Source organism: Gossypium hirsutum, chromosome A01 (genome assembly GCF_007990345.1).
Source record: "Gossypium hirsutum isolate 1008001.06 chromosome A01, Gossypium_hirsutum_v2.1, whole genome shotgun sequence".
In the NCBI taxonomy this organism is placed as follows: Eukaryota; Viridiplantae; Streptophyta; class Magnoliopsida; order Malvales; family Malvaceae; genus Gossypium; species Gossypium hirsutum.
In genome coordinates, this window is record NC_053424.1 from 110,681,491 (window position 1) to 110,707,310 (window position 25,820).

The 25,820-nt window shown below is 36.0% G+C and overlaps 1 protein-coding gene across 1 annotated transcript; it reads right to left on the reverse strand.

Annotated features, from left to right (window-relative positions):
* Positions 1–563: 563 nt before the first annotated feature.
* LOC107925423 (uncharacterized) lies at positions 564–17,770 on the reverse strand. The gene is given in 18 exon segments (XM_016856086.2): positions 564–1,232; positions 1,315–1,390; positions 2,184–2,844; positions 2,954–3,223; positions 3,414–3,506; positions 4,543–4,673; positions 4,792–4,905; positions 4,996–6,156; positions 6,159–7,860; positions 7,946–7,999; positions 8,283–8,730; positions 9,618–10,671; positions 10,978–11,092; positions 11,724–11,912; positions 11,995–14,735; positions 14,738–15,224; positions 15,226–16,999; positions 17,316–17,770. Coding segments are annotated over 18 exon segments (11,475 nt in total). The 5' UTR covers positions 17,621–17,770; the 3' UTR covers positions 564–1,132.
* Positions 17,771–25,820: the final 8,050 nt, after the last annotated feature.

Here is a 25,820-nt window from a genome sequence, read left to right on the forward strand (position 1 = left end):
TTAATTCTGATTTAAATTCAGTCCAAGCCCGGCTAATTCAGGCCACCCAAGTAGTGTACAGGTGGCATGGTATCTTTTTCTTCTCGTTTGTTATAGTTGGAACCCATTTTTTGTTTTCTCTAGAAGTAGAAGAAGACTGGCAATTTTCACGTGGGCAGTGGGTTTACGTCACAAATCTATTTCTCAACAATTTTGAAAATGCAAAAGGCAATAAAAGATATCTCAAAGGGTTTTTGAGATATTTTAAGATTTTCTTTTTTCTGGAGGTTGATATTTTGGAAGATGTGAAAGGGAAATTATTCACTAAAACTTTAAATATTTTTATATTTTTTCCTTATCCTTTTATAAAATTAAATTTTATTAATTAAACCGTCTCATTTTATTGTAAATTACAAATGTCAAAGTTTGACTAAATTAAATTTTTTAACTAATTTTAAATAAAAATTTTCAACTATTAAATATATATTAATATAAACAATATTTTAATTAATATGATTAAGATATCAAGTTAATTCAAAATTTTACATATATGACTTGTATAAACATATTAATAAATTCAACAGTTAATCAATAAAATAGTTTAGTAGTATAAAAAGTTACAGAAATATGTAAAATCACTTAAATTTTACATGGACACCAGTGTAAGTGAATCTCTCCCTATATATATAATACAACAACATGAATCATTAAGGACTAATTGCAGCAAAGAACATATATAGTAAATGTAATGAAACCGGTGATCATTTTGATACCACAATGTATGGCAGCTTTCATCGAAGTTCCCATCTAAATGATGTCCAATGTTGCCATGACGCCATCGGGCCCTGATGCATGGGAGGCAGATGAAGCCAAAATAAATTCCAACTCAAAACCTCGATGTGGCTATCCCAACTTGATGATAAAGCACCTCCAGTTGAGATGTATTCTGAAACAGGGTTGAAGCATATGCCCTTCATCTCATTTCTCAAGTAGGGGCAATGGGTTCGTTCTGCAAGAGGGGACCAGGCTTCTCTTTCTTCATTTTTCTTTTCTGTAAGCCAATAGATGCAATGACTCCGTTGTGTCTAGTCAGCCAACATGACGGGTAATTGAAGTACCTCCAGCAGTTCACACCAACCTGCAAACAAAGACTTCAAATCCATGGCGTCCAACCTTCATACATGCTACAAAGGTTGTCAACACTAGTAGCTTGCTTAATTAAATAATCCACTTGCTCTGCAATGCTAATTTCCCTGAAAAAGGTTACAAAAGAAACAGCCTGTTAATACACATTTCACTTTATACCCATTTGCAGTCTCAGAAGGAAGTAGATACCTTCTCTCCGTAATGTCTCGCCCATCTAATTTCATTTCAACGCGTCTTAGGACTGACATTGCATAAGCATTTTTACCTGCAGGCAGAAATAGGTTACACCAATGAAGTAAAGGAGGGAACCCTAGTTCCTTTTAACAGGTTTCTTGTACTAAAAGCTCACAAAGTATCCTGGAGAAAGAGAAAGGGGAGTGGAGAAGAAACCCATTATAAAACAAGAATATTTCAGTAGTCAGTATCTAGTAAAAACCAAAAAATCAAAGCTAGTAAAGGAGCACCTAGATAGATTTAACAAAATCCATGGCAAAGCAGTAGTATCTCCTAATCTTAATAAAGAGGGAAAAAATCACATCATGAAAACTCCAGGTCAGACTTCACATCATGCAATTTATAGGTTCATAATTTTCCCCTAATTAATCCTTATCTTTTGGCCAAAAATGAAAAAATCAATTCTTATCTAATCGTCAAACAAAATAAACATTTCAATATTGAGATCTCAAGTTGGATGAAAAGAAATGCTATATATAGCAGCAACTGTGGACAAAAGCATAATAGGGTTCTAGGTGCAACTAGCATACTAGGGCAATCAGGAGATCCATTTGAGTTTGCAGGAAAATTTTGGGTGATTTATGTAGTGCTCAAAAGATGCTGTCCTCTAACAGCTTACAGAATGGAATAAAAACCCAGAGTTGCATTCAGTACACCAGCATGTTTGACTCAAAATAATCAACAGAACTAAAAAGAAGGCAGTTCCTAATCATGGTTCCAAGAACAAATCAACCTCTGTTTCTTAGTGGTCAAAGTATTATCCAAACAATAAATATTAAAAAAAAAACCAACAGATGGTTCTTTAATTTGGATTTTACACTTACCCCTTGCTATTCGACTTGCTGTGTCTGTGCTAGGAACAGGAACTTCATGACTCTCATCACCAACCTCAATTTTGCCTAATGTAGATACTTCGTCCTTACCCTGAAATTTCACATCCAAGTTCACCTTGTTTGAAGGTTGCGAAGATTCAAGAGGAGCACTCACTGCTTCATCATTCACTGAGGGTACAGTTTTCAGATGTTCATTGGTCTCTTCATTTGCTGATTTCACTTCATTAGTATTTTTTACCTCCATGTTCTCGGACAATCTATGCCCACAACGTGAGATTTCATCGTATTCACTTTCAGAAGACGGAACAAAATTTGGATCACCTTTATCCTTTTTCTGACTAGAATCAAGTGAAATCTTTTCCATCATCTCTACTACTGGGTCATTGATGCTATCTGAAAGACTAGTACCATTTGAGGTAATACTAGATTCCATACCGCTAGTGCCAATGCTATCTGGTGGTGATATCCATTCTTTCTCTTGCAAAGAAAGCCCAGTTAGACCAACAATATCTTTGGGGCTCCCACTGCCTGATGTTGAGATGCTCTCACCCCCTCTTTCATCATATTCAGTGGCATCACTGGCAAGATCTGGCCTTGACAAACTAATGCTCTGTGATTTTACTTCCTGGCTTTCACCCAGTCCTTCAAGAGCCTGGAGAGAAAGTGAGCAAGAATTATTATTACTCTTGGTATCATCAATATGCCATACTATAGTTCATATAATCTAAATCATTATTAATAGTACTGAAACTGGATTGTACCTTATGCAGGTTCCCAGCATGGAGACTAGCAGTTCGCGCAAGTGTGGTCAACAATGAATGTAGTTCCTTCACAGAAAAGGTAAGTGATGGCACTAAAGGTTTGAAGGTCTGACAAGTCTCCCTAACTCTTAAGCCATAAGACTGGTATATGGCTTGTCCATGTATTGGAGATACTTCCATCTTGGTCTCTCTCTCCCTAGCCATAGCTGCAGTCATAGCAGAGACATCCTTGGATAAAACCGACTCTAGTGGAAGAAGGATTGCATTTGCCTGCTACAACAGCAAAAGGGGTAATATAGTTGTCAAATCACAGAGTCTCTAAGATCAGAAGAGCTTTCACAAAGTTATGTAATTTTATGAAAAAGACAAACCGAATCAAGGCAGCTAAACACAAACATTCATTACAAAGAAACTACGCAGTCAAGCAAAACCAAAGAAATGATTCAAAAAAAAGGGGAACCTTCGAAAGATCTTCCATAAGAGAACGATGTACAGATGCAGCCTCCTTTCCCAGATTGTGGACATCATGCAGATCTTCAGTTATTGCCAAAACCTAAAGAGAAGCTCAATAACATCAGAGAGAGGGGAGCATCAAGGAGAACATAAAAGGAATTCCTTTAGTTAGATTTCGTAAGAGAATGTAACAGCATAAATTGCAAAAAAGACAACAGGAGAAAAACAAAAGATGAATGGGCTCTAAAAGAGCATGTCTCGGTGATGTGACTGGCTAAATAACAAAAGATGCTTAACCTTAATCAACACCAGAAATAGCCAAAGTTCCTGCAATAGATAGCATCTTTATTCTTTTCACCTTTATAATTATTTGATTTCTTGAGGCAGTGGGTGCAGAGTTTTCCTCAAGTTACTAACAGAAACCAATCACTTAACAATATATATTTCTACGTTTCTGCCTACCATGCCTTAATCAAAGCCATGATACTCCAATTTGTAGAAAAGCTATACAACAGCAAGCATGCAAATTGTCGCTGTTTTAGCTTTGAGATTGTTTACCTTGATGTCTTTGTTTGGGATGTTCTAATGGTCTTGGGTGGGAGTTGGATAATTCCTTGGTTGTCTTATATAGCAGAACTTTGTGCACAAGACATGATTGTCAATATGGGCAACAGTAGCATTGCTTTGTAAAGGTGTGAATGCCTGTTCTATTTTAGTACAAGTGGGGTTGGGGGGGGGGGGAAGATAGTTAGGGCCTTGCTATAGACTAGGGGTGCAGTTCTCCAAACGTTCTCTGGCATGCTTCTATGGGCTGTTCATCCTTGAAGGAATGTTGTGGGTGAGTCACATTAATAAATTGAACAGAAGATAAGGAACACAGACACAAACAAAAAGAACAAACTACTCTACAAGTCTTAATATGTGCTACCAACCCATAATGAAACTACAAGAACACATTAAAAAACAAACATGTTAAAAATAAATAAATGATCAAAACCATTAATGTTGGTATTTTTCCTTCAACAGGATGGAAGTTTTAAAACAAAGCCATTAGTAAATTCTGCTGACACTTTATGATCTACTTAGAGAGCATCTTTTGATTGTTATTGACATTAAAGAAAAAGTACAAACAATACCTCTTCCAGCATTGAACCAGATTCAGAAGTTAAAGCAGTATGGCCTCTCGATACGTGAGCAAATGCAGATAAAGCGACACTAGCTTCATATGCACAATCTCTCATTGCAAGTACAGTGCTTTGTAAATCACCTGAAAACAAAAATGCAAATGCAGAAGAAAAACAGATAGACATGCTTGTCTGAGCTCCACACGTGCAAATGCATTCAGATGATTAGAAATTAAGTAGTCAAAAGAAAGGAAAAGTAACCTGAGGCAGATTTTGCTTTAAGAGACGCAATGCATAGTTCATTCGTTGCAGAATACAAGCCACTAGAAGCAACTTCCATGTTGCTTTGAGCAAGCTTCCATTCTTGTTCAATACCTAATACAAGTCGAAAGACTATAGTAACCACCCATTTGATATCATAATTTAATTAAATCATTCAAGCATCCATTAATACGGGGAACTTACGTGTAAAAGAATGATAGGTAACCTCCAATTTTGTTAGTGCATTGAAGTAAGCTTGCTGCCACGTCCTGCTATCACCGCCAGTGCTCAATGCATACCCCTCTCTAGGGATCTGAAAAATACCATCCCAAGATGCCTCAAACTCTAATATTGACGTGCAAATTTTGACAACGCTTGATGCTTTTTCTCTTGCTTCCTGAAGCAGATGCCTGCGTCTCATCAGGTGGTCATGGAATTCAGGGGGAATTCCAGAAGCCTTGGTTGATGAATTTCCCGCTACACTGGAATTTGGTCCACCACAAGCCCATCCCATTGCTCTCTCCAGCTGACCTTCTGCTACAATAGAAGTGTGCTCACACGATTTTAGGCCCTCTATTGCACGACCTAATTTTGATAAGACAGATTGCATAGTTTCCAGCAACTTAGGTCTACTAAAGTTTAGAACAACAGGATACAATTCATCATCATTAGAAAAAAATTTCTGGAACAGAACTCTACTAGTATGTGAAGGGGTCAAGCCAACATCATGCATCCATTCCATTTGCACAATCTCTAGTATAGTCTTGCGAAGAGCTTCTTTTAGCTCAGTCACCTGCCTTTTCATGACAGAAGCTGCTGATCTTGCTGCTCTAGCAGTTTCATGTGTGTTGCAGTACTCCTCAAGCATAAGCTGGACTTTTTTAACAGCCTCAACATCCTTCCTTACATGATCAGTACTGGGATCCTTTGCTCCCTCAGTCAGTAGCTTCAAATGTTCATTTTCTTTATCCAACCAAGATACTAAAGCTGGAGCAATTCGTATTTTGAGGTAGCGACCAATATACTCTTGAAGTTGAATTTCAAGCTTTCTCTTAACAACATCAAAAAGCTGCTCAAATCCTAGATTTTGATCCACAGATGATGCCATATCATGTATGCATGAATCAAGGATAGAATCCAGAACACCTATTTTCCAAATAAAGAAAGAATGGTTGTTTAATAAAGATCCAAAGTTCCAAACACACTCTGATACTGAGTGTCCAGAACTCAAAAATTCCACTAAATTAGGAATTTCATCTGAATGAGGAGCAAAGGAGCTACTCAATGAAGATAATGCTTTATCAACTGATTCTAACTCAGAGAAGGGTTTAACTAAGATGGCCAGTAATACTTGGCTTTTGAATGATGGGACTCTCTAAAGTCATCACCAGTAATTAGAGACTGAAAATGCTGTTCACAAGAAACCAAGGAACTTTTAATCTCAGCTTCTCTTTTTATGAGAGAAGAAGTTCGCATATCTCTATGATTCCAAGTTTGGTGGAGCTGTTCCAGTTGTGCCCTGCAAGACTCTTCTTGAGAGGCCAGCTCCTCTGCTTCTTCCCAAGATAGATGATCCCGACCCTTCATAGCAGCTTCCTCAAGAGCCCACTGTTGCTCAGTAATGAGGCCAACCTTAACAAAGTAGTTTTGTTCTAGTTCAGCCAAGGATGCCCTCTCTAATTCAACTTCGACTAGCTGTTCCAATGCTGTGTCAATAGATCCCCTTATTTGTGAGATTAATCCAAATGCATCCATAACTTCTGTATTGAATGAAACAGCAGACCTCATTATATCAGGTAAAACAACTTCTGTCATTTCCCCAATCAAACTCTTACAGCAATTTAAAATGGTTTTGAATATTGAAGCCCAGTTTCCTTCAGAATAATACTTTGAATAATATAAATCTCTATCAACACCTGGCATGTCTCCTCCAATTTGCTGCCATAGTTCATTTACAAATCCAGCAACAAGTATGCATTTCTCCACTTGCTCTTCAAACCCAGAGAAGACAGTACCAAGATCAGATTGTGGTCGACTGTTCTCGATTTGAACCCTATTGGTATGACTGTATATTTCAAGTATCCTATGCTTGACATCATCATACAATGAACGCACAGCTATACTAAGAACAGATAAGACTTTGTCTTTCTTCTCTTCCAGATCCTCTCGCATTCTAGAAGCCTTTGTACCATCATATTTTGATTCTCCATATTGCAGAGAAGAATTAGCATCTTCCTTCCTTACAAGACCGGCAGATTGCATGTATTTCATGAAAGCAAACATAAGTCGATCCTTAGCTTTTGATTCAGTCTTCGAGCCAATTGAGTTCACTAGCTCAGCACACTCTTCCTCAACTTTCTCAATCTCTGCTGCATATTTCTCTACTTTAAAACAAAGGTCATCATGACTGCTTTTCATAAACTCAAGGTTATCCCCATGTACTTTTGCAATCAATTCAGCAGCCTGCCTTCTTGCTAGAGAAAGGATGTCAGAAGAAACAGCATTTGCAGATAGCTGCAGTACTTGTGCCCAGCCATGCACTGTGCTGGTTGTGAGGTAATTCAAAGGTAGTACTCTTTGTAAAGCCAATGAATAGGCTTGAAGTGCCATTACCGCAGAAGAGAGCCCACGATCCAACTCAGCTATAAGCTGAGAAACTTCCCTATCTATATCATAGCATTGGGCTTGTGTGGGCTCAGGTACTATAGTCAGCGGAACTCCGGCTTCGGGAACAGCAGACGTAAGAGACAAAGCATCTGCCATACCACTGAGATTCATGCCGGCACTGATTTCAGGAATTAAACTGCCTCGTAAAGCATCAAGTATCCTTCCATGCTGCTCAATCCAAGTTGTAGCTTGTTGAGCTTTCTCGGCTACCACATTCTTTGCTTGTTTGAACTCTCGAGCTTGGATTTCAAATGATGCACAAATTTTCTCTGAATTACAAGTTGCTTCAGCAACAATTGACTTTGCAGATGTCTCGTGTAAAATAAGATTTGAACGCTCCTGGTCAGCTCGATAAAAAAGAGCAGAGACAAGCTCATATTGATTCAGAACATCTCTGAACCTCTGAAACATGAGTTCAACAATAAACATTTCAAGTTCAAAGCAAACAAAATGCTTGTCAGAAAAAGTTGCAGGTGGGAACCATTACCTCAAGAGCAGATTCGACAGCTGGAAATGTAGCCAACAAAAGATCGTGATGTTCCTGTATAAAAATTGAGAGATATCAAAAACTGTAAAAACTCCAAATAATTTCCGCAATAGAGACAGCTAAACAGTTCATGCAATGAAAGTAAACAATAGATTATCAGACAGATTAAAATCCTAACCAAAATCAGGAAATTAGATATTTAAAATGATGCCTAGAACAGAAAATACTCCGTTACACAGCCTAAATAATAACCAAGCAAGTTGTGGCTGTGGCCAATAGAGTCAATCATGCTTCCAAGTCTAAAAATTAAAAATCACAAGCACAAGCAAATAAGAACCTGCAAGGGAACACGAATTTCTTGCACTCTAGAAGCAAATAAACTCAAGCTAACAGCCAACTCCATGCCCTTTCTTTCTTCACCACCAATGGCAGCATCATCATGAAAATCTCCACGTGTCCACTCTATAAGTGGATCCCATACAAATACTTCCAGTAACATCAATAGTATATCCTTATTCTTCCTTAGAACACTGACAACTGCTTCACAATTTGCTCGAAATGTACCTTCTATTCCTGTCAACCCTAATGCAGCCTCAATTGTCTGGGTTAGCCGGAATGGAACAATCTCTGGGACTTTTAGTCTTTGCCCTTTATCAAAACAAACATTATAATCAATATGCATCACATCCCCACTACTGAAATCCAAAAGGATGTTATCCAAATGCCTATCACCAAGGCCCAGAATGTGACCGACCATGCTCATGGCTGCAACACTTCCAGAATACCTACAAGGGGAAAATATAACATATGTTTAAACGTTTCACTATTTATCTTAATGTTTAAAAAATTGGACAGAAGCATGCATCAACACCAAGATAAATTATATATAATTTCAAGTCCTATCTTTTACTAATAATATTAAAAGTTTAAAACCATTTATATGCAGATAAGATACAACTATTCCAACGAGAATGGCACTTGAATCTTATAAAAAAGGATAGAATAATACCAAAATTCAGTTTGCCATCAATAATGATACCATTCACAAGAAGCACATTTTATGAGCACTTCTAATAACTTCTGAACAATTGACTTGACAATAAATAATACCAAATACATTCATTAATGCTTAAGCCATATAACATTAAAAGTAGATTTCCTATTCTGTTTGCCTCTAGAATACTGCAAGACATACTACGCAAGCTACCATTGCAAAAACATGGAATTGATGGTGAATGCGCATCAATCCTTTTTTGGTTCTACAGCACTGGTAAGAATATTTAAATTTGGACCAAACATGGCTTTCTGGCCAGAAATTAAACACCGATTGATTCAGGGTTCATTAGGCTCAATTTTTTAGTATCTTAGCACTTGCGATTTTTGTTTCCATTTATAATCAAATAGATTTAATGGTTGATGTTCGTACAACTATTCATGAAGTTAACTCTGTTCTTATGTAAATAAGGGCATTCAGGTGCTTTCTTAAATGATTTTCTTACTAAGTTTAATAATGGTTGCAATTGAAAAGTTTCTGGGTGTAAAATTTTATGGTTTAAAGGGACAAGGTCCACAATGCAGTTTTAGTTTCTTTCTGATATAAGTTATGGCTTTTCAAGTGTGGCTAAGTGAAGCTTTCTGGGAGCAAGTCTGTTACTGAAAGAATGAAGAATACCTCTTCAGTTTTGAGTTAAAGGCTTTGAACCCTTCACTTGCACACCAAAGCTCTTGATGCAGAAGCTGCTTAGGAACCTCCTTCATAAGATCCAAAAGAACTTTACGCTTGACTTCATGAGGCCAATCCCTTCTGGAAATTACTCTCCTGATGCCTTTCTCCTTGAGTGCAGGAATAATTTTTCCATAGAACATATCACTTGGCCTGGGAACAGGAGGAACAGAACTTTTTGCACTTCCAGCTCCCAAAGCAGAAACTTGTGCAAGCTGGACACGGTTTTGCCAAGACTTAAAGATGCTGTATATGCTTATCACATTATCCACCCATTGGATTAGACCTGCCCGACCACTGATTGGAGTCACAGAATAGTAGCGAATGCCAAGCAAATTATGGTTAGTAGCAGAAGATGAATGTAGAAAACTATTAATGGCTTGCAACAGCTGCATGATTCTCGCATCAAGACGCAAATCTTCACGTCCTTTCAACAAATAAGTGTATGCTTTACCATCTGAACCCAGAATAACAAGTTTCTTTGGTTTCGTTTTGGTTGATAAGATAGTAAGATGTTCTGAGAAAGAAGCAATTGTGACAATTCCATGTAGAGCTGAAGTGAGAGCTCTGTCAGATTCAAATGGAGTGACTTGCTTTTCAAGACCAGGCATTGGAACATCAGAGGATGATAACATAGCCAGCTGAGGTGCAACTTCCCCTAAAGAAATTGAAGATTTCCTCTGATAAGATGCTAAGGATGCAGCAATATGGTCAAATGGCCACCAAACATCTCCAAGTGCAGCAGCAGATGCTGGAGGAGTCTTAAGGCTTACAATGGCCGATTTTAACTGCTCTTTATATTCACGATGGAACCATAATTCATGAGGTGTCTCAGGCTTCCTAGAAGTTGAAGCTAGACGGCGTTCCAAAGCAACAACAATGGGAGCCATCATAGCTGAGTATTTGGCAGCATTTATCTTGTTCTTCTCACTCTGGCTAAGTGTAGTATTCTCTGCAATCCGTGCAGCTTCCTCTTTCAGAACATTTATACGCCTCATTACATCTGAAAGAAACTCAGTCAACATGGAGAGGAAATGAACCAGCAAAATCGAAGACAAAAGAAAAAAGCACAAGAGAAGACCAATAAATATACATGCTAGCAATAACCAATTCGACAATTGCTATGTAGTATAGTTTAAACTGAAGTATCAAATTACCTCTAGTTAGATGCAACTCATATGTCATATACAGTTTCAGGATATGCATGTTATGTATCACCATTCATGCTTAATATGAAACATCATAAAATCATAAGAATGCATATACAAACAAAACAGAGCAGAAGAAACCCTTTTGATGCTAAGCTTACCCATGTGAAGATCTTGAAGTGTGCTCAGCCACAGTTCCTCCCAAAGGACAGTCACATTTCCCAGCTCATTAATCACTAGTTGCACATCCTGAATTAATCTTGGATAAAGCTCTCTCTGTATGCAGCAAATTTATGCCTTAAAATTTGTCTATAAGCAACTCATCATTCAACAAAACAGAACCAACGTAATAAAGCCCCAAGAGAACCAAAAGTCTACAGGAATATGAGCAAAAAGGAGTAACAAGACAAAGGATTTAATTTTGCATCAATACATATGCATTTGATCAGCACAGAAGCATTCAAACACTCACAAAGAAGTTATCTCGTTCACTTTGCATTTCTGATTCATTTCCATGCAACTTTCAAAAGCTAATAATCCTATTAAATCACCACTTAAAACCTCTGTCAAATGTTATAAAACATTTAGATTGCAGAATTGGCATGGATAGCATGTTTAAGACAAAGGTATTAGTAAACATATAAAGCAATATGTGCTATAAAAAGGTGCAAACAACTTTATTTAAGAGCTACTTATTCATTTAATCAACGAGACAGTATGCAGAATATCACAGATGACTCTTCAATATTGCAAATAAATAGGCATAAAAGACAGGACAAACAAAAAATTGAAACACTTTAACAACTGGCAAGCAGCAACCAAATGACAGGTAAACAAAACTAGTTATGCATCAGAGATCTTGCATCATAGTATTTAAAATTTTATAATGCACTAAATTTTAAAGTACCAAACAGCCAAGAATGTGCTGAAGTTCCTCAGAGGGCTTCTCTTCATAAGCATTTATATCAACCAGCGTTGGATACACTATAGATGAAGGAGAAAGCTTGGCTAACATCATTAATAAGCTCTCTATCTGCTTCCGGACAACTTCCTCAGGATGCGAACTCAACCTAGCAAACAATTGAGGTGTAACGTCCTACAAAGATAAAAGTAATGTTAATAAGTAGTTTTGATGAAAAGAGAAAATGGCGTGGGAGAAACTAGAAACAACTGCTTGCCTGCCATGACAACAGAGGAACTGTTGAAAGCGCAGGTTCAAGTGTGTCTTTTAACTCTAATCCATAGTAGAGAAGAATGTGCACGACATATAATGTAGCTCTCAGAGTATAGCTGCCAACTTTTTGTTTCTGGGACTGACAAAAATCACCAGACAACCGACCATCACAAAGCTTGGTAGACGAATATAATAGATATTTTATGAAAGCATGAGCTGCATGCCCAAATAGGGAGACTCTTCTCCTCCTCAACGACCACCAAATATCAATCAACTTATCAATTACATATGTTAAATGTGTTTCTTCTATTCCAAAATTTGCATGTTGCAAAGAACTCAGCAACTGAGAAGTTAGAGTGGAAGAAAGCCTTTCACCTCCAGAGTTTTCTGTACCAGGTGCTCCAGCCGCAACCTCCATCATATCCACTAGTTGCTGCACCAAAGTCATCGACATATTGTTGGTTCTCAAATTTTCAGCAGAACCAGAACAAAAACCCCATTGCTCTGCTCCATCATCTACATAGTCAGTACTATCCCTCTTCTGAAAAAGCGGCAGTATAACAGATTCCACTCTTTGGATCTCATCCTCGGTCATCTTGAATCTTTTAGGTGTGAGTTCAGAAACCAGAATAGGAGAAAAAGAGCATGACTGAAGACACTTCTCTTGCTGGTTAGCAACAGAGCTCTTGGCCTGACTGAAACACCAAGAAGCATAAGAAATCCAAGACTTGGCCATTTTCGGACAAAGTTGAGTGGATAACTTTGTAGCTGTACCCACTATTTCTTCAACAATAACATCTAAGCTCCATTTAGAGGTTAAGTTTTCATCACTGAAAGAATAACCACCTATGCCACTGGAAGAAACAGTAGCCACATTTAGATCTGATAGCATCCTGAGAACAATATTCCTCAAATTCAAACTGGAATAATTCTGTCTCAACCAATTTGAAAGTTTCAAGCAAGCCTTGGCCTTCATCAAACCATCATCAACATCATTAACAATAAATGATGAAGAACATAAATAAGGACGAAGGAATGACCAAATATTTCCTAAAGCATCTTCAATCTTGTTCTCAGCGTGCAATAGCAAGATTCCCTCATATTGCAAATTCAAGTTTAGCAAATTACGGTATCTCTCATGAGAGCAACTCAACACATGATCTCTCAGAGAGTTAATCAAACAGTTTGCCAATGTCAGATTTCCTTGTTTACGAGCCAAACTCATCAGATTCATAGAAAGCTTTAAGGTAACAGGAGAAGTAGGGGAAATGGTTCGATAAACTCGGAGAACTTTCAACCAAGGGTTACAATCTTGATGTATTCCTTTAATCAAAGGCTGCAGTGGCAACAAGTATGAACCTAGACCAGACTGACTTAGTTTGGATTTGCCTTGGCTGCCCATGTGCTTCCAGCAGTTCCCTTGGCTTAGGTCATAGCCTTCTCCAACTGCAAAGATGCAATGCAACTGTGTGACACATGCAGTAGCCTCAGCTAATCCATCAAGTGGCAGAACAGACAACATTTCCTCCAGCATTGACTTGGCCTTCTGCAATTCATGTGGCACCTTGTCCAGATTTCCCTCAATCTTAAAAAGCAATGCCTGCAAAAGCATCTGCTCACTCCTTTGCAAGGCTAGTTTGGGATCAAGTGTGAGTTCACTGCTAGATTTTGGTGTCAAATCCAGGTATGCCCATGCAGCCTGAAGATCACCCTCATCAAACTGTGCCAATGCATGAATTGCATTCATCTCATTGCCAGCCGTAGTTAAAGCACCAGAATAACTCTTTCCAGCATATTTAGCCCGAAGTGTTTGCAACTCTAAAAGCCAGGATTCCAGAGATTTCCAGTCAGATACAGCCGTATAACTCTCTATAATACGTGCAATGCAAAACTGTGCACCATCAGAACCCATAGTACTGAGTGACTCCTCAGTCTGTAACAAGTGAGCAAAATGAGAAACAGCCTTTTCATATTGACCTTCTGCCTGATATACAAGCCCAGTTATCCACTGGAAAGGTTCAACTATGCCACTGTGATTCACTGACTGGTCTTCATCCAAAAGTAGAGGAGAAAAGGTAAGTGAAACCCATTTTTGCAGACCAATTAGAGCCTCTGATTCATGATTCCTGCATAGAGCCAATGACATGTGCCGTACAATCCTTGAGATATCTCCAATATATTTCTCCCTCATGTTATGGAGGTATTCAGTTACCTGAGCCTGAGACTTCTCTTTAAAAGCTGACACCACCAGATTTTTAAGCTCTTGCAGCCGCAGAGTGCAGTACTGAATGGTAGCATCGTGGCATTGTAACGCCAAACCAACATTCATCATTGGCTCACAAATACGAGAAAACCACTCCTCACATACTTTCTTGTTTGCCCGGAAAAACAATGAACTCTGTCGGCCAGCAGATGGTAAAACAGCAGATCCCTCATATGCGTTATATACATTTTTCTTAAGAGCCTCAACGAAATCCAACAATAACCTCATGGGCAACAAGTGTGCACCAGAAGAACCTATTATACTTAAGCTTCCATCATTCTGTTCACCATCAAGCTGTAGCACATGTGAAACATCCAAAAGCATCCGCTCCAAAGCTGCAAAAGTTTGAGTGGGCCCACCAAGGTTAGTTCGTAGGCGAGTAGAAATACAATATCTAGCTGCCTCATGTATGGCCCACCAAGCACCAGCGAGGTTATTAACAGAGCAAAATTTTTCAAGAATATTTTCCATTTTATATCCAACCATAGATCATTTGCACCTACAATCCCAGTCTCCTCAAGCTGTCCCAAACTGCTGTCCTTAGAGCTCCTACATGTATGAATAAGGCGTTGGATCCAAGAAGAAAGAGGCACTTTCCATCGTTGTGAAATGTAACTCAAAATGGAAACAAGTTGCTGAGAGTGAAGCTGCTGAGGCAGCTGCTTTAAGGCAAATACTTGCTTCCAGTACAAGTTTGAACTATTGCCTAACATAAGAGCTCGGGGCCTGGAATTGCTAAAGGCTCCAATATCGTGTATACCATATACATACATTGTAGTCAACAAGACATGAGACAGAAGCCTAACATAGGCATTTCTAATGTCAGCATCTGGATCACCAAGCTTTTCCAGGACCACATCACTAACAGAATTAAAGTACAAGGGATGCATCAACCTAGCTTGCAAAAGCAGCTCCAAAGATAATGTGACATGTAACCTGACCTCTGGTTCCCTGTCAAATGCAGCCTCCAAATAGAGAAAATCAAATCTCCAAAAAGAGAGACATATCCAAATTCTTCATAAAATTATATCTCATATTTGCACTCTCACATATGGAAATGAGATTTTCACAGAATCTTTGTACCCATTCCAAAGCAACTATTTTAACTGCGACAGGAGAAGAAACATGGAGAGCTCTAACAAGAAGTGTGCCAAACTCCCTTAGATACTCAATAATCACAGCTGGATGGACATCTCTAAGACTATTACCATCAAGTACTTTTTCAGTAGCAGCATCCCCAACAGGTATGTTGCCACTTTGATTTCTAATGGAACACTTGCTAAAGAATTTAACCATACTTAACCTATCTAGTGTCTTGATAACATGGACTTGCAATTCCACACAAAACTGAATAGGTGACTCAAAAGGACTCAGCTTCTCAATGATAAAAGAAATCAAACTTTCTGACCTCTGAAGATACAAGGCAGTGATCTTTGGTTGGACAATCAAACTGTTACATCCACACAAGGAAATGGAGGTTAACAAAACTTTCAAATCAAATTTAATCAATGCAAACAACTCAAATTTAGAGTAACATCTCAAATCCCCCGCACTATTAACCTCCTCTCCATGAACTATTTTTTTTTTAAGCATACCCTTCAACAGCTCTAGTTCTTCAGTTAACAAGGTCATTGCCTGTTGAACTATTTCATCATTCCCCTGTTGAAGCAAGAAAACATAAGTAGCTGCAGAACTTCCAGTGACTAAATGATTTGGATGCAAGCGCAGCTGAGATATTGCTCTGTCAAAATGAAGAATTTTCTTCACAGATGAGGGAAGGAGGCCAAGCTTTTGCAAAGATAATAATTGAAGATTAGTTTTTAACACTCCATGAACTTGAAAGGAGGTTATCTTCCCAGCTCCAACAGGCCGACTAGTGTTTCCCAATTCCAAGCTCTGAAATAATATGTCAATAGCAAGTGGGTAAAACGTGGAAAACCTTTCTTGTAATATTTCTGCCAATAGAGTCAAGCACTTCCAAGAATCCTCAATCCATCTTGACCATCCAAACTTCTTTCCAACAACAGATAAACATCCCAATAACCGGGGAAGCATTTTGCTTAGAGGTTCACTTATTTGTTCAAGTAGATTCATTTCAAGCAATCCAGATGCAGTCGATTGCAAAACTGTAGAAAAACAAGAAAGCAATGCAAGCAACCTACGAAACTGTTGTGGGGTTCCATGGGTCCCATCCTGAAGCAATACATCCATGTCTCCCAGGAACTTAGACAACAATCCCAGAGAAAACTGCAAATTACCCACCCAATGCTTCTGAAATTGCAAGAAACTATCCATAATGACCGTCCTGTCAGATTCTGCAAGGTCAGGCACCAATGCCCACCCAAGAAGAAGATCAATAATGTCAAGAAAATGCGGTTGGAAAGACAGCGAAAACTTCAATGATATCAAAGTCAAAACACTTAGAAGCCGATGTAATAAACTCAAGGAAGTTCTCTCATCCTCCAGAAGTTCTTGGCATGCTTTGAGGATTGGTAAAGCATATCTTTCAATCGCACCCACATCACCAACACTAAGAAACTCACGTAGACCTTCCAAGGCCAGTTCCGTGGTCCCGTCCCCAGCACTAATATTACTAAGCAGTGGTAAAGCCCATCCAATGAACCTGTCCACCAAACTACTAAGCATAACATGGTTTTGCCTCCCACTTGATCCTATTGGGACCGAACATACAACTGCACAAAGAGCAGCATATGCAATAGCAGCAGACTGCCTCACCGCGTATGACCTGATCAAATTTGTGCCAGAAATTTCAACAAGCTATACATAAAATATATTCTAAGAATCAGATATTTTTTTAAAAATTTGGAAGCATGATCTCAAAGTTCACAGAACTCATAATTTATAGTCTATAAGCATTCTTTTTAAATTGTAATTTAACAATTTAATGGTCAAGCATACATAAGAACAATTCTTCTTTTCTTTGAGATAAAAAATTGTTACCACGTAATAAGAAAACAAAGAAAGTAAACAAAAAGAAATAAGCATAAATAATGTTGAAATTCAAATAAATTTAAATGCGAGCGAGAGGGACAGAGTTATACTTGTCAGAAAGAAGTTGACAGAAGCCTTGGGCGAGGAAAGAAGCGGAGTGGGCGACGAGGATGGAGTTAGGAGGGTAAATGATGGCGCGGTGGAGAGAATTAATAGCTGCAAGACGAGCTGAGTCGTTTTCGTCGGATTTGGTTGAAACAGTGGGAGTTGATGCAGTTGTGGGAAGCGTAGTTGAGGCAGTGGTGGAGGAAGAAGAAGTAACGGAAGCGGTGGCCGCGGCGGTGGTGTCTTTGGGGAGGGCAGCGGAAAGGAGAGCAGCCAGTTGCTGTTGTTGGTGGTGGAGTCCTTGCATCATTGTTGAAAAGATATCTATGGCTTCGCATTTCTTGATCGTTTCCCTTCTGCGCTTGCTTGCCCCAGCGGATGCGTTTCAAAGCGTTCCGTTGTGGCGTTTTCCCTTTCTTTCTTATATTTTCTCTTTCTTTTGTAATACCGAATTATAGCTTTAGCACTCATTAAATTTTAAAATTTTAAAATATCACCGAAAATTATTAAATTTACACTTTTTTTTATAGGTCCCTTAAAATTATAAATATAATAATCATTTACCATTTGATTTTCAATCATCGTACTTAAAAGCCCCCCGCCTCGAGTAAGTTCCATTATTTGGCATAATAATAAATTTAACTTCTAATATTTATATTTTTATCAATTTGATCCTTATTCTTTTTTTAGCTAAATTTGACCTCAATCTTACAAAAATAATCGAATTTGACAATTAACCTTCCAAAAAGAGTCGAATAGTTATTTTTATAAGATTCAATTTTTAAACATAACAGCTCATATAACAATACATGTATACTTCATACTAATTTTTAAGAATTCTTTTTACTTTTTTTTGTTTTTTAAATATTTTAATAATTTTTAAATTCTTTATTAAGTAGCATATAAAATAAATAGTGTCGTGTTAACATGAAATACATGTAAACTATTATCGGGTTATCACACCAACATCATTAAAAGACTAATGTTTTAATTAGCATTTACGTTAAAAAATGATTTCACTCCTTTTAAAAGATTAATAATCAATTTAACTAAAAAAGAAAGTCAAATTGACAAAAGATGTAAGCATTGAAGATTAAATCTGTCATTATACAATTTTTATGAAATATACTTTATTCCTTAGCTAAAAGGATTTATCCAAAAAAAAATTCATATCCTCTAATAAAAACATAATTAAATTAATCTTTTTCGCGAATAATTTCCATTGTTAATTGTTACTATACTGACATGGACGTTAATGTTAATGAAGTAATGTTGACATGACTATTCATAACAACCACTATTGACATAAACTACTATGTCATCAAAAATAAAAAATATTTTTAAAAAAAATACAAATCAAAAATAAATTTAAATAAATTGATGTTTAGGTGCATTTCAATATAAACATTCATTTGCTTATATTTATTCAGATTTTAATTTTTTGAATTAAAAAATTATTAAAAGTTTGTAACACATTAAAAACTTATAAAATATAAAAAAATATTTTAAAATTAAAATTCAAAATAAACCTAAACAAATGATTGTTATAGTTTATTCAAATCTAGAAGCTTTAGTTATTTGTGATCAAACTTTTATTATTTTACTTGACGAGAAAAGATTGTATGAAACATAAATATATTCACTTTCTAATAGTTTTATATCATATCAACAATATCATTTTGAATTTCAAAATTTTAATTCAGATTTGATATTGTTCAGGATGAAAATGTTAAAATTTAATATAAAACTACTGATGTGACATAAAACTATTAAAAAATGAATGCAAATAACATGGTGTTACTATTTTATACAATTTTTTTCCTTTGCTTAAAATAGAGAGTGTTGATTTTTATGGCTTTTGCTATGCTAGTTGTCTAATTTCTCAACTATTATTTGTTTTTACTTGTTTTTTTGGTTGTTTTCATAAAAAAGTATTTATTGACCATTTCCCTTCTTGCTCAATTGGTCAAAAATTGTGAACTTATTTTGTGAAGATTTTAGTTTTACACATTCATCTATTACCTTTCTTTTTAAAGATTATTTTATATATTAATATATTTTTATTGTTTATTCATAATTGTTAAAGATTTTGTTCAGTTATATGTGGTCATTAATGCATAAATACCATGAAGTTCAAAACAATATTGTACGGCAAGTTTGTGGCGTCATACATAGATTGTTGAAGTTAAAAAATAATACTGTTCAAGTATATGCAGATGTCAAGGCATCATTACCATAAATGTTGAAGATTGGCGTTTTTATGTATATGTTATGTATAGATTGTAACGTTTAACACTCGATTCAATCGTCGAATTCGAACTATCTGGTGCTACATTTCATAATTGAAAATAAATTAACACATTTTTCAATGTGTATTCCATCATTCTAACTTGATACAATTATTGTTGGGGATCGACCTGATTAAGAAATGAGCAAGTAAAAATAATGGAAAAAATTAATAAATTAAACACACAAATTTAACGTGAAAAAACCCTCCAAAGAGGATAAAAAATTATGGGCAAAGATAATTTTACTATAATGGTAAAAGAACGAAGAGTACAAAAGATGAAAATAAAAATTAAACCCCAAAACCCGGAAAACAACGAACCCTCAAAACATAAACACAAAATTCTCCAAAAGTGTTATGAGTTCTAATCTTTAATGGGTGTATTTTTTAAGGTTGTAAAAGAACCTATTTATAGACTAAATTCGTAGATTAAATAAATTATGTTAATAAATGCTAAAAATATTATACTAATAAATATTAAATCTTCTAGAAAGAAAATATATTTTTCTTTAACTTGACTTGTAAGTAATCTCTTATTTTATTTAACATGAATTTGGGTCACACAACTTTAACAATCTCCACCTTAACACAAATTCTCATATTGCCATCTTTGCCAAAGCCCACCACGGGCCTATCTTGAACTATGCAAGGAATTAACTGAGTTGAATCTATGGTTAGAAGTTGGAAGACTTCTAGCCTTCAACTTGAGCACTGCCAAATCAAAACTAAGAAGTCTTTCAACTTGTGCACTACCAAATCAAAACTAACACGGGTTTGATTTTCACGAACACAATGCCCTAACTTTTCAAAACCTGTATCCAAATGAGAACCTCTCTTTAATGCAACGGTCATACATTTTTCCCTTCTATGACCAAGTTGCCTTCACTCCAAACGAGTTGACTTTGACTCCGTAACGTATGAGGGACGTTCGGTTTCACTAGTCACTATAGAACCTTCTAGAATATAAAGGCTATCTGTCATTTTACCTTTTAATAAAATGAGAACTCCACGAGACATCTTAATATCGCTCGACTCGATATTGATTTTACAACCTTTAGAGTCTAAAATACTCAAGGAGAAGAGATTCTTTTGTAAATCAAGTAAATATCTGACACCTAAGAGTGTCCTAATCGTCCCATTATGCATCCTAATTTTAACAGTACCAATCCCGATTATCTTACTAGATGAATTGTTTCTCAAGCGTACAATTTCACATTCAACCGAACTGTATATGAAGAGCCATTCTCTGTTGGGACATACGTGGAAAGAACATCCTGAATCTAGGATCAAATCAAACGTAAGCTCGGAGCTATCACTCATTGACACTAACAAGAAATCATCACCACTTTCGTCGGCCATATTAGCACCAACTACATCTTCCTCGTTACTCTCAGCAGCCCTTTTATTTTACAGTTTATAACAATCTACTTTGACATGACCTAACTTCTTACAATAGCGACATATTTTGTCTTGCTTCTTTGATGCTACCAAAACCGAAGCTTGCCTATCTACCTTGCTATCTGAACCAAACTCATTGTCGAGTTTGTCTTTACTCATCAAATAACTCTTCACATCCTCGAACGAGAGTTTGTCTCTGCCATGAATCAGGGTCTCCTTGAAAAACTTGTATGAAGAGGGTAAAGAGCACAATAATATCATAGCCTGATCTTCATCGTCAATCTTAACCTCAACATTCTTTAAATCATTCAAAAGAGTAATAAATTGACTAATGTGATCTCTAAGAAGCTTACCTTCGTTCACGCGAAATGTAAATAGACGTTGTTTTAACACTAAACAGTTAGCCAGAGACTTAGTCGCATAAAGAATTTCTAACCTTTTCCACAAGGCGGATGAGGTTTTCTCCATCAATACCTCCTATAATACCCTATTCGCGAGGCACAATTAGATTGCAGTCAGGTTTTTTCATCAAACTCTTCTCATTTTGTCTGATCTAGATTCTCAGTTTTTTCTTAGTAGCAACCTTTTTCAGGTCGGTCTGAACTAGAATTGCCATCATCCGAACTTGCCACAGATTGAAATTTGTGATACAATCGAACTTCTCAATGTCAAACCTTGTTGTTGCCATCTCTGAACGAGCTGATTTACAAAAGATTAAACTAGCTCTAATACCACTTGTTAGGTATCGACCTAATTAAGCAATGAACAAGTAAAAATAGCAGAAGAAATTGAAAAATTGAACACACAAATTTAGCGTGGAAAAACCCCTTCAAAGAGGATAAAAAACTACGGGCAAAGATAATTTTACTATAATGACAAAATAATGAAGAGTACAAAAGATGGAGATAAAAATTAAATCTCGAAACCCGAAAAACAAAGAACCCTCAAAATGTAAATACAAAATTCTATAAAAGTGTTATAAGTTCTAATATTTAGTAAGTGTATTTTCTAAAGTCATAAAATAGCCTATTTATAGACTAAATTCGTAGGTCAAATAAATCATGCTAATAAATGCTAAATATATTATACTAATAAATACTAAATCTTCTAGAAAGAAAATATATTTTTGTTTAACTTGACTTGTAAGTAATCTCTTATTTTATTTAATAGGAATTTGGGTCACACAACTCTAATAGTTATCTAATTGACTACGTCACAGGAATTTATTTTAATTTGTAACCTTAATCTAGGATACAAAATATTTTACAAAGTAGTTTAAACATATCAAATATTTACTTAGCTTAGAAATAATATTCTTATCAAAACTAATTACAAATAAGACTTTGACCCTGAGACTCCACCTTTGGGTCACCCCTTTGTATGCATATTACGACTAGAAAGCACAACTGCCTGATTACGAAGGATTTTGATCTGGTCCTTCCACGAAGGATCAAATTCCCTTATTACCTGTAATACATAATGTCATAAACATAAGTTTAAGTAAACTTAGTGAGTTATCCATAACTCGTATTAGTAGAATACTAATAAGCTGACACTTTATGATTTTGAATTAAAGTTTGATTATCTATACTAGGAAGGTTTGCCAATCTCATTGGCATAGTATTTACATCGCACGTACTGACTTGCTCGTACTTGGCACATTATCTTCAATGATACCTTTGCCTACTTACCCGCACATCCTGGAGAACAAATCATCTTACTTGATTGTAGATAATCTACTTTCAACAATTTGAAAACAAAAGATTTCACGTTTGACTATAACAAACCTTGCACACATAAAGCCTCCACTGGTGAGATTTCATAGATGAAATATCATAATATCGATTTAATAGTAATTTGCCTTTTTGGTGGATTATCCCTACAGATTCTATCTTCACTAATTGCCTTCGTAGACTCTTATGCACCTATTTCCTTAAGAGGAAACTCTTGCAAATTCTTACTTGAGAACTTGTGTAAGAAAACCTATGGATAATTCCTATAGCACTTTGCATCAATAATTACATTAATAAATAAGATTTATTTCGGTAAATAGTACTTGTTGCGGACTGCTATTGTCTGGTAGTCCTAACAGACTCAAATTCGTATTACAATCCTCATAGGTTAATGTTTCAAACCCAAGTGTGCAAATTTCTGCTTTTCAAAACATATCGGTGGATTCATAAGGAAAACCCCATGCGAATTAATAAGAGATCAACTCATTTTAATTAGAAAAATTTAGATCGTCAAATCTTTCCACATTCTCATAATAACAGATAACCCGTTATTCACATTCTACTTCTAGAAACAGATAACATGTAAACGGATTCTTAAGAGCAAATTCCTTTTATGAAATCATACAAGTAAGATAGTCCTGATAGACTTCCACATTTTTCATAACTTCCATATGCTATGGCTATGGACTTGTTTACACAAACGGGGCTTAAAGCTTTAGACTCTACAAAGCCTCATACATATATAGAACCCACATTGGGTTATCATATATCTTAATACAATCCAATCGAACTTTCGCAAAGTGAGATAACACATGGCACAAAGCGCACAACATGACATGTCTTTATCTTTCATAAACAACCCTCCATACTTTGCATGTCAAATACATGCATTTCATACACGTGCATTCTATCAACACTATTGTTCAAGCACAACACATATCATGCCAACATTTCATGCGTTTTCATATCAACACAATAGACCTCACGATACATCAATATTTAGTTATGAAGTAATTCATCAATTACACATTATTTAATTGTAGGACGATGCATCATTTGCTCAACACTCAACTAACAAAACCAACAAACATCACACCAAAATTTCATTTATACCTCATAGATAGACTTACAACCAACCATAAACTTTCATATCTACACACAACATGCATCTCGATATATCATCATTCATCCATAGAATTATTCATCTTAAAGCAGAAGTTACAAACTCAGCAAATGCTACCAAAATGTAAACAACCATTTAAGGCTTAAGTTCTGGGACTCACTTGGGAGTTGACGTCAAAGCCTTCTACATAGCTTCTTCCTTTGCTACCTGAGCTTCCAACTTATAAAACATAACAACTATTTCAGAATCTCCAACAAAGATATTTTATCATCATAAAAACTAGATTTTGTTTGTATGTAGAGGCCATTAAAATGATTGTCCACAACTTAATCCCATACAAAGCAAAATCGATAGACAATTAAAATCCTTAACTTTATTTCCTTTTCTTAAATCTGTAACACAGAAAGGTTAATAAGCTTACTAGCTTGATAAATTATCTATTACTTATGCACAAACTTCACCTTCTATCCTCCATGCAGACCACTCTTAATCTTCCTTTCCTTTAACCAGACCAATAAAGAAGATGAAGAAAGAAAAGAAAAATGAAGGAACCCTACCGAAGAATAACATCTCCCTTTAATATATTATTCACTCATTTCTTTCATCAATCCCAAACTCAACAACCAAGTGTGCACATCTATAATCATCACCTCTCCAACTAAGATTTCCTAGTTTAAACTCAATGGAACCAAGGTTGAAATCTAACCTTTTCACAACCAATCTTTCAATTTCTCTTATTTCCATTAAAGTTCACTCAATTTGTAAGTTTTTCAAATTAGTCTCCAAATTCACCTTTCCAACTTAACTTCGACATTTCGGGGTGTGACATAGACCTAGATATAACTCCAAATATAGTTTATTTGCATAGATAGTATTGTTATAGATGTTTGAGTAGACATAATGTATATCTCAACTTCTATCGTTAGTTCCATTATATATCCAATTAGTTTCATATACATCAACTTTCTCTAGCAGATTTTTTGTGATGTCCTTTTTGTTGGAAATATGAGATATTTTAAAAGAAATATCACTTTATCCTACATCATTAAGGAAACAATAAGTAAGGGGTTCTTCAAACTTATATAAAGAACTCAATTCATTGGTTTCAAACAATATCCTAAAGGAAAATGTCTAATACGCATCAAGCTTAGCTTTTTAATTTTTCATTTTCCTCAAAATCTCCCGAAATTTCTTAAGAATGAGCGCATATTTAGGAAAGACTTGATACTTAAAGAGTGTTTATTGTGAACCACCTATCTTTCTTGAGAATCTACATAATGGCCAAATTCTTCAGCAATCTAAAAGATATTTGGGAATTGTTTCTGTTGCTGATGTTGTCAATGATAAAAAATGGACTATATAATTAGTAGTGAATTTAGACAATTCTCTGATTAAACCTTTGGGGGAAAACTAATAAATTAAACATTGAGCGAAACGTGAATATTGTCAAATTGAGATATCAACAATGATGATGACCCGACCTATGTGATTGCCGATCCCAAGAATTAAGTTCATATGGGTAATAACAAATCATTAGTTGATTCATTGATCACTATACAAATCATGGCCTTTTTATGATATAAATAGTGCTAAATTTACAAAGAAAGTGAGGTTGAGTAAATTCTTAACTAAACACGTATACTTTATAGGTGGTGTATTAATCTGCAATCTACACTTGATGGATTGACCTACATATGTGTGAGGTGGGGCTACTTATTTGAGATTAGTGGCAAAACCTCTAGAGCATTCAAGAAAATCCAAGCACATGCATGGCCTATTAGTGCACAAGTGCATTGAACAACAATATTGTGGGTATAATGTGAGTGGCAAGAATTTTAATTTACATAATAAATTCTTGGTTCATAGAAACTTAGGTTTCACCAATTATTCCACAAGTTAACTTTCATTCTTTCTAGCTCTAGTTCATGGTCTAAAAAAATACTAGAGTTGATGCATTAAATCAAAAGAA